Below are 21,072 nucleotides of genomic sequence, written 5' to 3'. Positions count from 1 at the left end.
TCCCCAAACTACGCCTATGGAATATAGCTTTTAAAAACCTTTTAAAAACGCTTCAGTATATCTTTTTAAACAATGCTGAATAAAGAAGTACTTGGACCAGAACTCTCTGTACCAAAACAGCCATCCATGTTGGAATGATGGTTGCCTTCATCTCTATGGCGTTTATATGCATACTTTTCTTATTTAAACATCCTCTTCTCATGCAATATAAACACACTGATTCCACTGCCTTCCACACCCAGAGAGATGGGGCAGGCAAAATTTTCTCTTGGCTAGTAGGCATCATTTACTCTCTGTGTACTCACAAATTGTAAAAGATGTCTCCTTTTTTTATATCTAGAATAGTAAATCTCTTATTGAAGACACTTTGCATATCAGTTTCAGTACAGTAGCATTGTCATGAGACTCCCTAGATGGGGTTCAGATTTTCTTTATAGGATGTGGAGAGAAATAATTCCCCATTCTAAAGTGAGTATTAGGAACCCACAGACTTTTCACTTGTGAACACATTCTGTATAAAACGTATTTGAGACTGGGGCTTTGGAAGGAATAGTTCAGACTATCTCAGGGCAGACTATCTCACTAGCTGCTCTGTGATGAAACAAGAGGAGAGTTAGTGAGAAAATGGTTAAATTAAAATGTCAAGAGTTTGAATTTGTTAACCTTTTCCACTTTAATGGGCAGATGTATTGATTAAAAGAATAGTATTCAGGTATGTTGCTAAGTAGTACCTCAGTTAGGTCATTTCTTTTATAATTGATTTTTAAAAAGTTGAGCATACAATTGAATATAGGGTTCATGGAGTAAATTCAGTTGGAAAATACTTTTAATGAAGTATATTTTTCAGATTGGAGATTTAAGATTGTAGCCCAACTGAAGCATTGATTCTTTTTTGTGGTGTTATGTGTAATAAAAGAAAAAAAATCAAGAAAAAAAATAAAACCCTAAGGAGCAACAGTCTTAACTGTTCTTGAAACAGTACTGTAAGTTCTGTAAATTAATAGTGTTTTAGAACTCTCACATGCAGCATGCTATGCTTTGGAAGAGATTCGAACAGAGTACACTGTAAACTTGTTCAACCTTTTTAGCCTTGCTGTTCTACAGTACCTTGCCATAAATGAACTACAGTACGTTTTATGGGAACTTCCAACAAAAATAAAGCATCATCATTCTTATGTTATTTTTAGGGCAAACAATAGGATAGCAGAACTTTCTTACACTGTGACTCTGGAAGATTATGGGCTTGTGAAAATGCATGAAGTTCTGGTATCAGATTCTTCTCAGGTATATTATACAGTACATTAACCTAATCCTTTTTCTTTAAAGTTTCAATTAACGTTAATGAAAAAAGTAAAATTTGCATTATTTTCATAATCAGTGTTTAGGTGCTGGACAGCAGCAGGTCCCTCCACCTCAGCCTCATCATGTCCCAGAAACTGAGCCCGAGCCACGAGAAACTCTTGAATACAAAGCAGCACTTGAGTTAGAAATGTGGAAGGAAATGCAAGAGGACATCTTTGAGAACCAGGTTCCTTTACCTATATTTTTATAACAAAATTCAGACTGCATCTCTGCTTTAGTGACATTTAACAAAATGGGGGAAAAATCATTAGATATATACTTTTTTTAAATTTTAATTTACTTGTAGTTCAAAAAAACCCAAACAATTCAGTTGGCTGATACAGGATCATATGACCAAGCTTTTCTTACTGGTCAGTAGTAAGTTACTTCTTGATCACCTAGCAATAGACTGAAGCAGGTTTATATGACCCTATGAGATAAAACAGCATTTCACAAACTATGGGTCACGACCCCCCCAGAGTACCAGGGGGGTTGTGGGATGTCGGGGGACGGAGAAGGAAGGGATTGGGGAGAGGGGACTGATGTATGTTTCCACCCTCCAATGTTTTCTTCTGCTACAGTATCTATGGAGGTGAGAGTGGGCCCTGGCTATGTTTCCTTCCCCATGCACATAGAATCATAGGACTGGAAGGGACCTCAGGAGGTCATCTAGTCCAGTCCCCTGCATTCATCTAGACCATCCCTGACAGTTGTTTGTCTAACCTGCTCTTAAAAATCTCCAATGATGGAGATTCCACAACCTCCCTAGGCAATTTATTCCAGTTTGCTTTTTTTTTCTTTGCCACAATGTTACTCTTTTGACCCATTTTAGCTTGGGTCCACTATGACCCCCAGATCCCTTTCCTCAGTATTTCTTCCTAAGCAGTCATTCCCCATTTTGCATGTGTGCAACTGACTGTTCATTCCTAAGTGGAGTACTTTGCATTTGTCCTTACTGAATTTCATCATATTTACTTCAGACCATTTCTTGACATGGGTGGGAGGAGTGGCTGATATGGTGCATAAGATTGGGTTGTCCATCTGGGTTGGTTAGGTAGCACCTGGTGGAGACACCTGGCCCAGGGAAGAGCAGGATTCAGAGCATGTGGCCAGCCACTGGGGGCAGGAAGGACAGGGCACAGGCAGCTGGGCAGGGGGCACAGGTGCCAGCCACTGAGGAGGTAGGTGCACTGGGTGCTAGCTGCAGAGGATGGGAGGAGAAGGGCACCAGGCACCCCCCCTCCCACTGCTGAGTTTCAGTTGCTCCACTTGCTCCCCTTCCTGTGGTGGTCTAAATGTGATTTTTTTGTGCTTCTAATTTTCAAACCGCCTGCCTCGTAGATTCCTGGGGGCCATGTTAATGAAGGTAATCCCAAAGGAGGTCGTGGGAGGAAAAAGTTTGGGAACCACTGAGCTCAAATATATCCCTGAGAATATTTTTAAAGGATATAATAAAACGTATAGATTCTTGAGTTTTTAAACTTTATGAAACTCGAGTTGAAAAGATGACCACTGTTAGGTATTATCTTCTAACTTTCTCCCACTATTCAACCTGAATATTTTTTATTCTCTATTAAAATCTACTGCTTAGGATGTTTTGTCCTTTGCTGTCTTTCAGTTCATGAAATCATAATATTTATAGCATACACATTGTTTCAAAAATAGTGGCAAACGTTCTTATAAAAATTCAAGGGATCCTGGGTTTAAGTAGGAAATTTTTTATCATAGTGAATATAAAAAAAGATTATTATTGCATATCATACTGTGTGTATGCTGTACTGCTAAATGCTATTAAAGTACAAAGATGTTTCAGTATCACAGTATGTGTTACACTATTAAATCAGATGCAGAGTGGCTCAATGTATTAAATAGTTTTAACAAGTATTGTTCATGGCATCCTTCTACTAAAAGCCCAGCATGTTCAGTATCCTGCTCCTCTACAGGTCAGATCTCCCTAGGAGTTCTGCTTGTGTAAAGCCAGAATATTTTAACTAAAATCTGCTATGTGGATCTGAGAACAGAATTTTGTTCTCATTCTTCAGGAAGACTCTCCTAAATAATTACTTTACAGTTGGCTATCTGTGCATTTTAATTTTTTCTATAGCCTTTATTTTATTGACTTCCAAAGGTGAAGTGTGTTTTTGGTTTTTTTTGTTAGCTAAAAAAGAAGGAGTTGGCTCACATGCAGGCACTTGCAGAGGAGTGGAAAAAAAGGGATAAAGAAAGAGAAGCATTAGTAAAGAAAAAGGTAAGGAGAGTGACCCATACAAATTGTTTTGCAATATGGTAACTTCCAACAAGAGCATAGTTGGGGATGTGCGGCTGTTAGTGGGGCCCAAGACTTCACATCATTAAAAGGGCAGACAAAATCCTTCTTTCAAACTAAATCTAGAACAAAGGTCACTTGTGCTACCAATCATGGTACTGAGGTAGTGTATTAGAAAGAGAAAAAGGATCTCTGCCATGCCATGTAATTTCTATATTAGCCAGCCTTAATATTTGGAGATTTGATTTGCCTTGTATAGTATAGAAGTTCATCCCTAATTTCTGATCCTAATACATGCATGTTTTAAGTTTCATTACTTTTCTGTTTATATAAATATTGGAGTATATATGTCTGGAGCTCTGGGCTTATTTAAAATTGGGATTTTATTACAAGAAAAAATCAAGAAATCGGTGCTTGTTTTTAGGTAGCAGAATATACAAATTTGGAAGAACAACTTCAGAAAACCTTGACAGATTTAGAGAAGCGTGAACGACAGCTTGTCAGTGCAGAATCAGAGGTAAAAAATACTTATCAATATGTCAAAGAGAATGTTTGTTTAAATCCTGCATGCATATATACATTTTCTTGAGCTTTCCTATTTTCCCCCTTTCTGGACATTCTCTTAGCAGTTCGGTGGATATGGGGATTTATCACCTCCAACATGAATATCATTCTATTTCATCAGCTTCTTTTGAAGTTTGTGGACATAGATAAGAGTGCAATTTTATTTCCAGTATCTGTGTGGCAATACTCTACTTTCACCTAATTCACCTGTTCATTTGCGGTAATGGAAAATCTGAATTGTGACCTCGGCAACAGTAGTATGTGTGCAGAGAAGACATCTGCAACAGTTGTAGATGACATTGGAAATGTCCTTGGGGAAAGACTGAGGTCATAGTTAATGTTTTGCATTACACTGCAAGTCAAATGAATTTGGTGAGTGTATTATGTACCTCTATCTGTTAGAAATGGACATCCCTTTTCTGTGGGGGGCCACATTGTCTCATAGACAGTATGTAATTTGATACATGGGTGAATGGTACAGGGAAAAAATTGTCTATTAATGTGCAATTTTCTCGATGTGGTGGTTTTTTTTTTTTTTTAAGGTTTTGTGAGTGGGTGGGTTATGCCCTAGATGTGCCTAAACTGACTTTAACAAAGTCTCTGTTTGTTTGCTGTTTTCCTGGGTGGCCTTTTTTTGTTTGTTTGTGAAGGACCCAACAGTTGGGAGGGAGGGTGTGTGTGGAATATGGAGGTTGACTTGACAAAAGGCAGAAGCAGGCAGGTATTAAATGCCTATTGTGCAGTGGCTGTAGTAGTGGTCTAAAGTGGGGAGGAGTTCTCCAGGACTTCACATCCACAAATAGCTCCCCTTGTCAGCCTCCCCTTATAAGGAATGCATTTTTGGATGCATCAGCATTACCCAGTAGTGGCACCACCCCAAAGTGTCACCATCCCGTCCTAGTATAAGTGGTTCTGAGTTGGAGATGACAGCATCAATCTGCCCGCAAGGGCATTCTGCCTTCCCCCAGCTCTAATTCTTGCCCCTTTTACAGAGACTCCTGCTTCCGCCTCAGAGCTCCTTTGTTGTCTGAGCAGCCTCATCAGGGCCACCAGATGCGTTTGCCTGCTGGCAAGTGAGCAGAAGATTGCTGGGTGGAGAAGTTTCTTAGAGAGGAACCCTACTCTCCTATTCTAATAGCTTCAGAAAGAGACTCCCCCACCTCCTCTCTGTTCCCATTTTAATGTACAAGAGTGCCAAGCAGGGGGTGGATGGGCTGAATTGTTCAGATTCTGGCAACCAGATAAAATGTGTGTGCTGTATATCTCCTAGCATGACAGCCCCAAGAACAAGGGAGAAAGAGGAGCAGCAGAACCTAACAATGCTGCTGGGACCCAGTGGATCTTCCACATCAGGGGAGGAAAAAGCTAATTGAGGATATGGAGTGGGGAGGGCTTATCTACTGCCCCCCTTTCTGGACATTTTCTTAGCAGTGTAGGTAGATATGGGGGTTTATCACCCCCAATATGAATATCATTCCATTTCATCAACTTCTTTTGAGGTTTGTGGACAGAGATAAGAGTGCTCTCAGAATGAGCTGTCCTGGCTCTGTCCATGCCTTGCCTTATATTGAGATTCCCTGCGTACCTGAGATGTAACTTGCTGTGGAAATAGTCATATATCTGACAAATTTCCTTCTTAGCTTTCATTCAAATACCCAGTGGCCAGAGTTTGGCCATGGTCATTTCAGTCTTGAGGGAAGGTATTCTTATTAATTTTGAATTACAAATATTTTTAGCTCAAAGTTGCTTTTGATTTAATGGGACACTGACCCGAAGGTTTAGAGATATTAAGAAGCTGTTGTGTTCAACAGTATCTATGCAACTTGGTTTAAAAGAAAAAAAAGTCTTTAGCATGTATGTAATTTCAGAAGGAGTTTTTTTGAGAGAGTTTTATTCAGCCTGTAGCAACCCTACTGTTCATATCTTTTTGGAAAATTCAAGCATCCAAGAAAGATCATATTGCATGTTCAGTTCTGGATGTGAAGGTTGAGTCCTGTTGAACTTAACATCTTGATTCAACCTTAAATCTGATCTCACTGTTATTGCTTCACTATAATTGGCTAGATGGGATAAACTCAGTTCTTTGGCTTATGATGGACTGAGGAAGTGCAATGTCTGTGGACTACGCTTGGACAGTAAGATGTTGGTATCTCTGGCCCATAACAGGCAGGTGAATTAGAGGAGAGTTAGATCTGTGGCCAGTATGTAGTAATGTGAAGGTCACTATTTCGAATCTGGGAGGGAATAGCGAATGACTATAGTCCATATTGGAAATATAGAAATCAAGGAAGTGAAAATAATACTTCATAGATATGAGCCATAAAGAGTGGATCCAAGTGTAATGAGAATTTATTACAACCGTTAGTACCCGTTTTAATGAAGACTTCCAACTAAAGATCATAAACCTGTTTATTACGGCCTTCAAAAATGTTTTAATTTTAAGCTCCAAAGAGTAAAGAGAGAGTTACAAGCACAGCATGAACGAAACTTTCAAGAACTGCAGGATTCTGTGCGGCGAGTCAAAGAAGAATGTGCACATCAAGTTGAACTGGAGAGGTCAAAGATCAAACAGCTGGAAGAGGACAAGATCCGCCTGCAACAGCATGTAAGTAAAGAAATTAAATTACCTCCCTTCCCGCTGGGTTGAGTGGAAATAAATATACAAATAACGTTAAAAAGTTGTATATTTAGACACAAGCATAGTCTGGCAACTTGGAAATCAACACTTTGGTCCCAATCATTCAATGAGCTTGACGCAAGCATAGACGTCCACCTATAAGAAGCTTATTGCAGGAGCAGGGCCTTATTTTACCATTTAGATATTGTAGCATTATTTTCTTTTTGAGGCTGAAAACCAAATTGAAATTACAAAGGTGTATTGTATTTGGGAGAGATGCTACTGAAGTGTAGTGTATATTTCATTTTACAGCCCAATCGTAAAGCAGTGCTAGTATAGTTAAATATTTGAAAATGGAAAAAATAGTTTTGAGAATACATTATTCTTTTCACTCAGTATAATTATCTTTCTATCATGTGAATAGGGTAGTAAACCTTTTTGTTGAATGTTACAAAGGATGTTGTTAACAGAAAAATAAAGCATGTTTTCTTTTTAATTCTAGTAGCATTATTTCTAACAGTTCGTTGAGCCATTTTACAGCTCTCTCTCAGTTATTGTTACTGGAAATACACTACGGAATATTGGTTAAATATTTTTCAGTGTGTTTAGCTCATTTGAATGGTATATTTTTTTCTTTAGTGTTTTTCATGTGTTTTTCATTTCTTAACACTAGCGTTTATGGATTGGTAATCTCCACAGTAGCGCTGACTAATGAAGAGATCCATCTGTATCTTGCTAGAGGAATCCTTTGTATTAGAAACAGCTGGGTTTTTTTCAATTTTGTCCTTTTCAGTATGTCTTTAATTTTCATTTAGCATTATCTTGGTTTTAAGACTTTTTTTCATGTGAAAAGTAGTAACCAGTTTATCAAGGTTTAATGTAAATTTTCCATTGTGGTGTTGAGATGTTAACCTAGAAATAGCCCAGCTGCTGAGTCAAAAATCATTGACTTTTGATTACAAGCATGACATCTGTTGTATTCATATTTGATCATTTAAAAATTTCCACCTTCCAACCTCATTCTGCTGCGTTCAGCCAGCATTTTAAATTGTGAATATATCACTCAAGCATACATTTCAATTTTCACATAAATCATATTAACTATTTTTATTTAGACTGTTTAAACTATTTTGCAATATTCAGAGCATGAAATACTTTTATACAGTTATGTGACCTGGTCATGCCACATCTCTGTTCATATCCTAAGTCAGAGGTGGGCAAACTATGTGGCCTGCGGGACCCTCCTGCCTGGCCCCTGAGCTCCTGGCCCAGGAGGCTAGCCACCAGCCCCTCCCCTCAGTGCAGCTGCAGAGCCGGGGCCTCACCCAGTGCTCTGTGCTGCGTGGTGGCGTGACTGGCTCTAGCCGGGCAGCATGGCTGCCTGTCTTGATCCTAGCTGCGCCGCCAGCCACCGGTGCTCCAGGCAGCACGGTAAGGGGGCAGGGAGCGGGGGGGTTGGATAGAGGGCAGGGGAGTTTGAGGTGGTGGTCAGGGGGCACGGGTGTGGCTAGGGGTCGGGTCGGCAGAGGGCAGGGAATGGGGGTTGAATGGGAGTAGGGGTCCCCAGGGGGCAGTCAGGAAGGAAAGGGGGTAGCAGGGGGCAGTCAGGGGTAGGGATTCTGGGGGCAGTCAGGGGACAGGGAGAAGGGGTGGTTGGATGGGGCAGAGGTCCCCAGGGATCAGTCAGGAATGAGAGGAGGGGTTGGATGGGGCAGCGGGGGGCAGTCAGGGGCGGGGGTCCGGGGGCTGTCAGAGGACAAGGAACAGGGAGGGTTGGATGGGGCAAGAGTCCCGGGGTGGCTGTCGGGGGCAAGAAGCAGGAGGGGTTGGATAGGTGGCAGGGCTGGGCCATGCCTGGCTGTTTTAGGGAGGCACAGCCTCTGCTAACTGGCCCTCCATACAATTTTTGGAAACCTGATGTAGCCCTCAGGCCAAAAAGTTTGCCTGCTCCTGTCCTAAGTTAGTATATTAGTTCATTACCAGAGGCCCAGTCAAACCATAGCGTGGGACACTGAGGGCCATATTCACACATGATATGAGCAGGTTCAACTCCACTGATAACACATCTGAATCTGGCCTTTAGTGTACAAAGCTAACCTCTGATGATCATTAAATATAGCCTTAAAATTCATTAATATTAGTAACCAGAAGACACACTAATTAATTGCCCATATTTTTTTTTCCTCAGCAGAGTAGCATAGTGCTGACCACCTGCCATTGTCCTTATACCACATACATCATACCTATCAGTCCCCCTGAAATTCACAGTGGGCAAGCTTATTGCATCCTGCTGGCATTCATGCAGGTTTACACCAACCAGATTCCTCTTCCACCCCACTTGCTGGATCTTGACATTTTGGTATGGTTACAGCAGTGTGTCCCCAAATTTGCCCAACCTAGTGCATTGCTTTCAAATTGTGCTGGTTCAATTTTGCCTGGATACATTGATTGCTTGAAGACCAAGTGCTGTCTTGCCCCAAAGACACTGCCAGTGGCCTGATGTTGATATAAAGGAATAATTCATGCTACTCAGTTTCCTTCAGATACGTATCAGTGATTTTAGTAATTAAAGAATGACCTACCAAGAAATGCTTCACTACATTCCATGCTTCCCAGATATTTTTATGGCTCTTCAAATAAATGTAACCTAAAGTATGAAAAACTAAGAAAGCTTTTGCCTTTTCTTTGCCTAAAGTTGCAGCGAATGGGAGATGAGAGGTCTGACCCGTGGTATCTTTGTTTAGTGCCAGCTAACTGAATCTGGATAGCTGTAACCCCATGCAGGATCTTCATATCCACTAGTGTGGGCTTCTTAATTTTTCTGTCCTGTTAAAAGGCCTAACTTTGTCTGTTCATACATTTGCCTATTTAAGATAGTTGTAGTTCAAATTCCTGATTTTCATGCTTGAATTCTTTCAAAATACCATTTTAAATTACTGTCATGCATGGGTGAAGGTGAGCCCAATCATTTTCAAGAACGGATATTTGGATTGTCGTCTTCAAACTGTTCTATTTGAGACCTACTGAATAAAGGAATCCTGTTTTTGTTTTTGACAGCTATGTATATTGTTTTGTAACACTTCCTAGTGGCAGAGTCTCATTGACTGTTTGCACAGCATGGGCATCTATTCTGAGTTTGGTTACAAGACATGTCCACACTTCTCCTGGAAGTGGTTCTCAGGTCTTGGAAAACAAGCAAGGAATTAGACATTTTGGTGCAAATGTTTTTAGCATTACAGGCATTTCCTCACAACCGAGCCAGTTAGTTGCTTTGTTGATGGTCAACATATATATGCCATATTTACAAAGGAATTAGTAGGAATAAAAAGAGAGATGGTATGTTAGCTGCCTTACTTTTACAGTACAAGTATGATGAATTCTTTTCAAGTGGCGTAAATGAGAATGACTGGAACCTAAATGTCTGCGCCTTGTGTGTGGTGTTTTTTTTGTTGTTTTTTTAAGCACTACCGTCTTCTGATAATATTTCTATACAAAACAATAGACCGTTTTAAATGTTGGATACCAAAATGTGTTGAGAAAGAGAGCCCAAATAAATAGATGTATTAATGCAACAATTTCATGCCTTTAACCAAAATGAATAATTTCCCCAATATTTGGGCGTAAACTGCTAAACTAAAAAGAGAACCTATGGCGAGAGTTATATTTACATGTTAAAAGAGAAGCAAAATCCAACATTCAGAAATGCTTCATTTCCACTAATGAAGTGAACTGTGTTATTGAGGTGAACCAAGTTGGTTAGAAAATTATTCAATTAGATTGACTAACTAACTTAATCATTACTTTATGTACTCCTATTCCCAGTAGGTAATTGAAACTGTTTTGCCAGGCATTTTCTTTACATTACATTTCCAATCTGGAGTATTGAAAGTGCTAGTTACTTAAAGATATGACTTGCATAGTTCTTTTGATGGAGTGATATGGTCATACGTTGGCTAAGACAGCATCTTTGAAATTATCCATTTCTATCTAGAAAGCAAAAAGCCTGTCTTCCTGAAACTCTGCAAGTATACTGTGAGGGCAAAGGTGCCTAACATTTAAGTCATTTGTCACTGAAGTCTTGCTGCTTCAGCCTTTTAAATCATTATTTGGCTAACCAAAATATTATTTATTTCCTCTTCCAGACATTCCTGGACAAGCTATACTGGTGAAGTTGAGTCAATAATAATAACTTCATATAGAAGATACGAATATAGTTGGCTGCCTTTTTTTTTTTTTTAAAGTCATGTGTACAAACTTGATAAAAATGCATTGTTGGTTGTAATTCTATAGAATTACAAAGTCTCACTTGAAAAATTTGGTGAACAGCTATATTTATACATTTTTGTTTTTATGTCAGAGGGAAATAGAACTTTCTTTCCTGTGTAGCCAAAACTTTTCTTAAACATTATTTCTGTTGCACTCTCTGTATAGCCCATAATCAAGAATTCATTACTTATGAATGTGAAGCTTTCAGTGTCTGTTTTATCTCAGTTACTTGACTGAAATAAAATGTTAGGTCCAGGGGCTAATTTAAGTTCTGTGACTCATTCCATCCCCTGTGAATGTGTTTTATTGTTAAATTAATGTATTCTAATGGATTTCATATCTGGGTGTTTTTAATGTAGTTTTATGAAGCAGAAAACAAGTATAAGATTTTGGAAAAGGAGTTCCAGCAGTACAAGGAACAGCAATGCAGCAAACCAGAAATCCGGTTACAATCAGAAATAAATCTTCTCACTTTAGAAAAGGTACCTTTGGACTTTACTAATCTTCCATAATGGTGTTCTCATTATTAATGAAGATGAAAGAATAATCTGTTTCCAAGATGGGTTAATCTCCATTTTTTTTGTCTCTTCCACCAATTTCTTCATCCACTAAATATTTAGAACCCATTTGTAGGTAAAACTGATCTTGTAGAATAGTCTTATATAACTTTTTTGACTATTAGAAGTCAACATTTGACAACAATTACCACATTTATATCCAGTTCTAAATACAGGGGGAAACTGTAGAAACTTACATATCACTTGGAAAATGCTTATGTTTTAATGGCTACCATTGTAGTTAGAATTGGGGGACTCTGAAGAGCAAAACTTGGGGAGAAAAAGAATTGAGGGTTTTGAATTTCCTAGCTTTTTGTTAAGGTAAGTTTAAGATGGACATTCCACTATTACTTTTTCAAGAGTGCTCCAGAAAGAAGTCCCTTGTTTGTTTACAGACAGAAACCACATTTGCTTTAGCAATGATAACTACCCCCATTCAACTCCTTCAATGAGTTTCAACCCTAGATAGAATGGCACCACAACTAGGAGTGAAAGGGTAGTTTTAGTCTGTGTTCATTTGGTTCTTTGCATTCTTGCTTGACTACCAGTGAGAGCGTGCATTTCCCATCTGGACATTGTTTACAGAGATTTTAACTGAAGCCATCAACTTATTTTAAATGGGTCACTGAACAGCGGTCACTTTATTTTACTACTGACTTGAGCTGGTTTCTAAGAAGCAGTGACCATATCATTGCTAATCCACTGAACCATCCAGCCCCAGATATTCTGTTATCAACTCAGGCCACTGATCCCTATTTTGCCTACCATGGTGGTGTGAGTTGGGTCAAACTGTGAATTTTTCTCTGTGGTTCACATTTTTAAAAAGTGAGAACAGAGGTTTATGCACACATAATTCAGTATATGTTTTTTGCCGTCAGACCATGTGTCTCCTTTTTGAAATTTTTGGCCTTTTAATATTTGTATTTGTTTTTCATAGCCAGTTTCCTTTGAGATCCCCGAAGACTGAATGGTAAATAGTTGTATTATTAAAAACTATAAATCTCATCAAAGTTGTGTGTTAATGTTTAGGACTACTTGGGTAGAACACTTACTTGTTTCCAGAATACAACATAACAGGCACTCAAAATTAACAAAATCAAATTAAGACCCATAAGTTGTTTTTTTTTAAATACGTCATACAATTAACCTATGAAACTTGCTGCCATAAGATTTGGGGGATAAATAGCTTAATAAATATCAAAAGAATTAGCTTTTCATATAAGAATTAAAAATATGACTTACTACTGACTGAAGTCTGGAAGAATTTCATAGGGTAATGGCAACACACTTACGTGTATTACTTCAGAAGACGTTGTAAATGTCTTCCATATCTGAGAGAGACAGTATAGGTGAGATAGTAGTATCTTTTGTTGCCCTGACTTTTGTTGGCGGAAGAGACAAGCTTTCGAGCTTCACAGGGCTCTTCTTCAGGTCTGAAAAAGGTAACAAAATACAAGGCGGGCAGATTAAGAATAAGGCTGTCTACATTACAGTTTTTGTTGGCATAATTTGTCACTCAGGGATGTGAATAAATCCACTCTTGAGTGACATAAGTTACACTGACATAAGCACTGGTGTGGACAGCGCTATGTTGGTGAGAGAAACTCTCCCGCCGGTAAGTTTCTGCCACTTGCAGGGACTGGAAAAGTTAAGCCAACAGGCGAGCTCTTTACTGTCGTTTAGGATGGCTACATTAGAGAGTTTACAGCAGCACAACTGCATTGGTGCAGCTGCACTGCTGTAAACTCTCTCTAAAGTAGCCATGCCCTTAGGGTTTAACATGGGTCAAGAAACCACTTAAAATGAAGCAGGCAATTAACACCTCTGCAATCATAGCACAAAAGAGGGTTAGCAGATTACAGATTTTTGTAATGAGTCATAAAACCAGTGTCTCTGAGTCCGTTTTTTGGTGTCTAGAAGACTTCTGAATTTAAGTTTCCAAGTTAGTCTTTTAAAGGTGTCATTCAGGTTTCCTTTGAGAGCAAGGACTGAGAGATCAGAAATGCTGTGATGGCTTTGTGAAAAGGTGTATTTGTCTTTTATCATTTTTCTGTTCACTTGAGTGTGTAGTGACATGGGTGAAATCAGACTAGCTGTTGTTGGGGCATTTGATGCACTGAATGAGGTTATACCGCGTGTGTCGGACTCGTGTATCTTGAAAGGCATGTTGTGGGAGTTATTGATCATCATAGCAGTGAGGTATGTCTGTAGGTTTTACATCTGTTATGGAAGCATCTAGTGCCCCTTTGAGTTGATGTATCCTGATCTGTGGGGAGCTTACTTCTGATGACAATGTTGGTGACATCTCTCAGAATACACCAACGATAAAGAACTCAAAGACTACTTTGAGTCTACTACAGTTCCCACAGGAATTTAAGGATATAAACAAATCCTCCCCCAAAAAACTCCAAGAGAATCTCTACATCATTATCCCCAACCCCAAGGACCATCTACATGCTTCTCAAAATACAAAAACAAGGGAACCCAGACAGACCTATCATATCTGGCCATGGCACTCTTACTGAAGAAATATTAGGACTCATAGAAACCATCCTCAAACTACTCCCCACACAAAGAGCCTGTTTCCTCCAGAAACTCTGCAACATTAAACACCACCGTCTTTGCCACCATGGTCTCACCTCCTATACACCAACATCCCTCACAATGACAGCATTGCTGCCTACCTCATATACTACAATTCAATGTAATCTTCAAATATTTGTTTAGTTGGTTTTATATCTTGATCAATAATAAGTTAAACAACAAAATATTTTTGCAATGTTCCAGAGCAAATTTGCCTCTGTATAGAGGATAACAATGAAACCTAGGCCAGCTTTCCTGTTCCCCCCGCCCCCACCCCCCCCAATCAAAGGTCCAAATTCTGCCCTCTGAGACATATATTTGCTTTAGTAAGCTGCCTACACCTCTAAAGGCAAGATTTGGCCCTAAGAGTTTAGAGTGCCCCTTAAACTGGAATGCTAACAATTAGAGCTTATTATAGAAAAATGAATGTGTTTTTCACTGCTTTGAGACTCTTTAAAAAAAAGTTTACATTAGCTGTCTTGGGGCTAAGACTGATCTAGTTCTTTTTGTATAGACTGCTAGACAATAAAAATAAGACTATATTTTAAACAAGAAAATGTTCATGTGTCATAATATTTACATTAAATTATATAACAGCTTTAGATGTTGTATGTTATACTGCATAAGCACTTTTCTTAAACGGACTCTTTGTGTATATATAATCTTTCCATGATTGTTACCACTAGTATAGTGTTTCAGCTGATATGATTTTAATCACAATAAGGTTGAACTTGAAAGAAAGTTGGAATCAGCTACCAAATCAAAGCTGCACTACAAGCAACAGTGGGCAAGGGCTCTGAAAGAACTTGCAAGACTAAAACAGGTATGTAAATAGGGTAGAGCACATGCACAATAAGGATGTAGCTGTCTTTTTCTTTGTGTTCCTATGATAAAAACTAATATTAATAATTATGTGCTAATCATGCCTGCTATTGTTGCGTATTGATTTCCATTGTAACGGCCAGTGTATGTTTAAAATGGTCAATACTTTCCTAAACAGTCAGCTTTGGGCTGGAATTTTTTGCAACTGGGCTTTGTCTGACAGTGATTTTTAGCAAAATCTCTTCATCTATTTTTGAGTGTAGGAAAAATGGAAAAATATCTATTGGCCAAATTTTTAAAAAAAATTCTGACTACACTTATTTTTAAAACAACAAGGATACAGAACAACTGGCTGAAGTTTGGAACGTAAACTTGGACATAATTCTCATTGTAGACCAAGGCCTTTGCTTGGCTTGGAACTGGGGTGATTTTAAAAAAAGAGAGGTTACTTCTGGGGATGTTCAGTAAGAATCTGCTGGAAAAAGTAAAAAAATAAAAAGTTACAATGGTTTATCTTGGCCATGGTGCACATCCTGTTGTTTTTATATTTTATGCCAGAAACTGCAATATTTAACATTTAACCATATTCAACATTGAACCAGAAAAACAAGAATGAAAAATGCTATGCATGAATAATGCAGTTGAGTTAATGTCACTGTTTGAATCTAAACTGGCATTTCTTCTCCTTTACACCCTAACTTTAATTGTGTAACCTTAACATTGCATTCAGGACTGCTTTAAGAAAATCTAGAATGTCTCATTCAATAGTAGGGAGAAACAGAGCATTGATTCTGAACCTGCACCATCACCACTAGCTGCAAAATCAAAAGAATTACTTGGAAAAGTTCTTTGCTGCCCAGCCTCTTATGGAATTTGCCCCAAATTCCTTTACAATGTCAAATGGAAGGGTAGAGGTATAAATCATGTGTCCAGAAGTACTGTGCAGTTGGGAAGTAGACTTTGTAATAGTGGATGGAGATTTCCTGCTAAACAGGAAGTGGCTACCTACAATGTGCCTTAGCTAGAGTTTTGTTTTAGTTAAATATCTTATTTTCCAGGTGTCTCAGGTTATGATGGCATAGCACTGTCAGTAAAGTTTGTACGCCATATTCTGTAGTACTGGAACATGAGCAATAAACCCTCTTGCATTTTAATCTGTTCCTGGTGGGGATGAGGCGCCCGTGTATCTGAGGATCCATTGTAGATTCATGTTTGACAGTATTAACTGAATTAAACCTTGTTGGGTCCTAGTCTCTGGTTTTTGTGTTTTTAATTTTCTGTATTTTCCAACAGAAGTGTGACTGAGGGTAAAAATTGCTTGTGTGTTTAAATACTTTTAAAAATTTTTAATGCTTACAAAGTCTACATCCTAACTGTGGTGTGTTGAATGAAGGGTAGAGGTAAGTACCCATCTTTGCTGCTGTTGGTTAGGAGGCATGCTTGTTTTTGTTTGTGTTTTTGTTTTTTGCAAAACTGACTTAACAGGCATCAGTACATCAGTTTACACTGTGACAGCTATATGGTCATAAAGAATACTTAGACCCAGATTTTTAAAGGTATCTAGGAGCCTAAATTTCATTTGCAAAAGGGATTTAGGTACTTTGGAGCCAAAAATCCCACTGTCAATAGAATTTTGGCTCCTAAATGCCTAAATCACTTTTGAAAAATAAAATGTATGCTCCTAAATCAGTTGGGTATTTCAGTGTGGTATACTGCAACACTTACATACCTTTAAAAATCTGGGCCTTAGCTTTTAAAGAGTGATAGAATTTGTAGAATATTGCAGAATACAGCAAACTTCAAGAGATCCGGAAATCACAGATTACACAATTTTTTCCTGTCTCTGAATTTTCCCATCAGTGGTGCCAGTAGAGGGTTTTATTGATTGGTTTGTTTTTGTGGATTTTTCTGTGTTTGTCAGTGAGGCATTTAAAATCTCTCTCAAGCAAACATGTAGCAGCAGTTCCTTCATCCTCAGTAATGCATATACATGCCAGTATATTATTTTTTCCTTTACCTACTGCCTTCTATAAATATCGTATGGTTTGTGCTTGCAGTAATTTAAGATTCCATAAGCACTTTCATTAGGTACAGTCAAACACACTAGAAAAAGCAAGAATTTTACCAATTCCTAGGTCGAAACAAAGCCTAATACATTTAAAGCTTGAGGGTTCAGACAAGCGTCTTCATGTTTTCATACTCCATCTTCACCCCTGTTTCCCATCCTTTTTTTTGCTTTATAGAAGGGCTCCTTTTCAAGGAGAGGCACTTCTAATTCACTCCAGCATTAGGGACACCCTTCACAGAATAAGTGAGCACCTCAGCTCCCTGAATCCAAGTTTGATTCAGAAGGACCCAATAACTCTTTGGATTATGTTCCCCTGCTTTTCCATTGCAAGGTTTTGATGTGTATGATCCAGGTTGCAATATAAAAACTGCCTTCCCTGTTTTTCCACAAGATTTGCAGTGGCATGAAAGGGGCTCTAATCTCCTAGGAATATAGACACCTAGTTATGAGGAAAAGCAAGAAGGGGGGGCTAACTCACTCTTTTTCCTGCAGTACTAGAGATCTTTCTGGTGCAGTCCGTAAAGGGGTAACTTAGCAGGATCTAGCAGAGACATTACTGAAGAATAGGCCAACCAGTTGCTCTCAGAAAATTACATCTGTGGATTGGAAAGGAAAGTCTACTGGATTGGGAAGGAGGAGGAGCTAGCTATCTGGATATGTGCTCAAAAGGAGACCCTTTCTGGATACGGGAAAGGATAAGCAGGATGCTGCTACTTCTCTATCTTTCCTTTCCTTCCCCTGTGAAGAGAAAACACAATCTAATGAATAACTGAAGCTTCAAGAAGGTCCTTCAGTGAGAGTCCAATGGTCTTGTTGGGAGGAGAGGAGAAATTTGGGTGCTAATCAAGGAGGGATATGGAGCCTAAGGCAGGGTCATTGTCAAAATCTTTGGATAAGCCAATCAATTTGAGTGCCCAAATCTGATCTCAATGAATTTGAGATCCCAAATTCTCAATGCTCTTTATTTATAACTTACAGATAAATCAAAGAAATTAGCGCAATGTATATTTGATAATAGCTAGAAAATCAAAGGTTCAGTTTTATGTGCTGTCCTCAGATTGTTCCTTTTTGTCTAATTATTGTAGGTGTCAGAAATTAGCCCATAATATTTCTGAAATACACCTCTACCCCGATATAACTCTGTCCTCGGGAGCCAAAAAAACTTACCGCATTATACATGAAACTGCGTTATATCGAACTTGCTTTGATCCGCCAGAGCACGCAGCCCTGCCCCCCTGGAGCACTGCTTTACCGCGTTATAGCCGAATTCGTGTTATATTGGGTCGCATTATGTCGGGGTAGAGGTGTACCTATGCATGACAGGGTTATCATTTGCCTCTCTAATCTTTTCACACCAGACGCTGGATTTCCCAAAGGAAGCACTAAAATGTCCTGCCTGTTTTTTTTTTGTTTGTTTTTCCCTTAAAGGCTTTTTAGATTCCTGTTAGATGCATTTCACCTTTAGTTCACTGGTTCAAGTCATGCCAGATGGGTAGTGACAAAAACCATCACTAGACGATAAGTTTGGTAACTTTAAACTAATGGTTCCAGTCCAGGACCAGCTTAAACCCTTGTTAGACATCTGAACCATTTAAATGAATGGACATCAAGACCAACTTATTAAACTCCCCTAAAACTTTATCCCTGAAAGTAGTCCACTTAAAATTAGATGGAGGCTTTTTTTTTTTGTGGGAAATAATATATTAATGCTTATGCTACTATTGTTAATCCTGTACTTATTCTATTGATAAATAGGATTTAGTCAATCTGGCACTTTAAAAATTAAAAAAGCAAAACTGATCAGGAACCCGTGGACTGTCTGAATATAAATTTGGAAATTTAGTTGCCTTCAGGAATTCCACATCAGCTTTAGTTCAGATGATTTGTGCAATTGCAATAGTTCATCCAATTTCTTGTTTAAATTGGATTAGTACCATATTAATTTTGTGTTGCCTTGGGTGAATAGCCACAGGGTTGTAATCTGTGCCAGTAATTTGTCACACCAAAGCCCTCTGGAGGACTATACAAAACATTTGTGTAGTGAGGATTAGACGTTGAAAGCCATATCTTAGATTGTTAATAAATGTTAATGACAAAACCCAGCTGGTAAGTCTTGGAAATGAGATCTAATGCTTTGTGCCCATTGCCAAAGAACTGTTTAAACAGAGATTTCCATTACTTAAAGGTGACCTAGTACAGTCAATTTATGAAATAAAGAAGCATAATCAACTGGCTGAGTATTTTAGCAAAATATTCTTTTCTTCTGATTTTTCAACTTTAAAAGTCCATGTTTCCTTAATTATAGCATTTTCTTTGGGAACTAGTCATGTTAGAACACTGTTGTGATGGCTTTATATTCTGTAGAAAATGAAGTTTTGTGCATTGTAACTTTGAAAATGTTGTGTTGACATTAAAAGGAACAAGTTCTTAATTTCTCTCTCTGGAATTTTTGGATAATAAAACATAATACCAGTTATAACTAGAGAAAGGCCTGAAGCATACCGACGTTTGTGACATAGGCTCATCTTTAAATATGAAAACTACAAAATTACACATTTAACGGATTTGATCATGGTGTATAAAGTTTATAAAATATTCTGAAAATCCACAGACTGTCATAAGGCCCCCCAGATCTTTCTCCCTCATGCCCATTCCCATTTTTTCTTGAAGGTATTTACCGTAACTTTTTAATTTGTACTGTTTAACAAAATGTCTTACTCAAAAATAAGATCAAAAATTCAAAAATGTGTACATTTGGTGCATGTACATGCATTTTTTTTCTTTACAACTCAAGGTTTTCAAATCTTGGCCTTTAAAATTTACCAACTTAGACTCAGATCCTGCAAAGATTTAGGCATGTGTAATTTCACTCATGGAAGTAGAGCCATTAAAGTTAGTGGAACTATTCATGTGCTGAGTTACACACGTTTAAGACTTTACAGGCTCGAGATGTAAAATTTAACAAATGTTTGAGTGATGCAGGAAATCAGTTTTTAAAAATAATGCAGCATATTACCATTGCAGCTGTAACTAGCAACAGTGTTATGTCAGTTTTGAAGGCTGATAATCTCCCTTTTCTGATCTGGAAAATTAACAAAAACAATGTTTACGCTTAAATTAGAATTATGTACATTTTGGGATAAGAGGTTTTATTGTAGGATTTAAGTCTCTTACCATATTTGTACTCTATGGATTTGTTCAAAGCAGAACTGATGGATTTGTTTAAAACAACACAGACCTTATTGGCTGACATCAGCTCTATCTTGTCCAGCCTCCTGCTTATCCACTCAGAGTAATTAATTTGATTAATTTATAAGTAATTTAGCCAAGGATGGGATGTAAATCTTTGTTTAAAAAAACCCCAACAGTTAGAGGTCCAAGTCTTGGTTAAAAACTGTGTCTTGAAACCATCCAGGCCCTCCTACTGACTTGTCAGCTCTGGGTTATTTTCAGAAAACTTTACTTGAGTTCCTTAGCTTCAATCGTAATTTTTTTCCCACACACTTACATGGTATGCGTGAGTGGGAGAGTGAATAGTGGCTGCTATTTAGCCATTGTTTAGTCTAGTGTATGTATGTTTACATCTCCGCTTTGGATTTATAGGCAGCTATGGCAAAATAGATTGTCCTCTTTTGACTGAAGAGCCTCTTAACTAGAACACCTGGCAGCATGATGGGATTCTTTTACAATCTGATTATTTTTCTTTCTTACTGATTAATTAATTAATTAATGTTTAAATTACTGTAGTACCAAAGGCCCAAAATCATTATTTAGAGCCCCATTGTGAAAGGTACTGTGCAAACATTAAGATATCATTCCTGCCCCAAAGAGCTTGCAATCTCAAGACACACAAAGAAATGAAAGATGGAGGAAAAGAATATATCAGGCATAAATAATCAGATGATTGGCACACCTCTTGTTAACTATACATGTTTGGGGTTGTTTGTTTTTTTTGTTGGGTTTTTTTTTTTTTTTTTGGTGATTGGTG

General features: G+C 38.3%; 1 protein-coding gene across 4 annotated transcripts in view; it reads left to right on the top strand.

Moving 5' to 3' along the window:
- CEP120 (centrosomal protein 120) overlaps nucleotides 1-21,072 on the top strand; it is a 71,668-nt gene that overhangs the window by 40,728 nt on the left and 9,868 nt on the right. For all 4 annotated transcript variants that reach the window (XM_045021878.1, XM_045021879.1, XM_045021877.1 and 1 more), the window contains 7 exons: nucleotides 1,188-1,284; nucleotides 1,379-1,528; nucleotides 3,500-3,589; nucleotides 4,032-4,124; nucleotides 6,615-6,776; nucleotides 11,414-11,536; nucleotides 14,919-15,017. In XM_045021878.1, the coding sequence (XP_044877813.1) occupies nucleotides 1,188-1,284; nucleotides 1,379-1,528; nucleotides 3,500-3,589; nucleotides 4,032-4,124; nucleotides 6,615-6,776; nucleotides 11,414-11,536; nucleotides 14,919-15,017 (814 nt within the window). The remainder of the gene's footprint in view (nucleotides 1-1,187; nucleotides 1,285-1,378; nucleotides 1,529-3,499; nucleotides 3,590-4,031; nucleotides 4,125-6,614; nucleotides 6,777-11,413; nucleotides 11,537-14,918; nucleotides 15,018-21,072) is intronic.

This window comes from Mauremys mutica, chromosome 6 (genome assembly GCF_020497125.1).
Source record: "Mauremys mutica isolate MM-2020 ecotype Southern chromosome 6, ASM2049712v1, whole genome shotgun sequence".
Taxonomy (NCBI): domain Eukaryota; kingdom Metazoa; phylum Chordata; order Testudines; family Geoemydidae; genus Mauremys; species Mauremys mutica.
The sequence above is the reverse complement of the archived record's forward strand: the minus strand, read 5'-3'. Positions and strand labels throughout refer to the sequence as shown.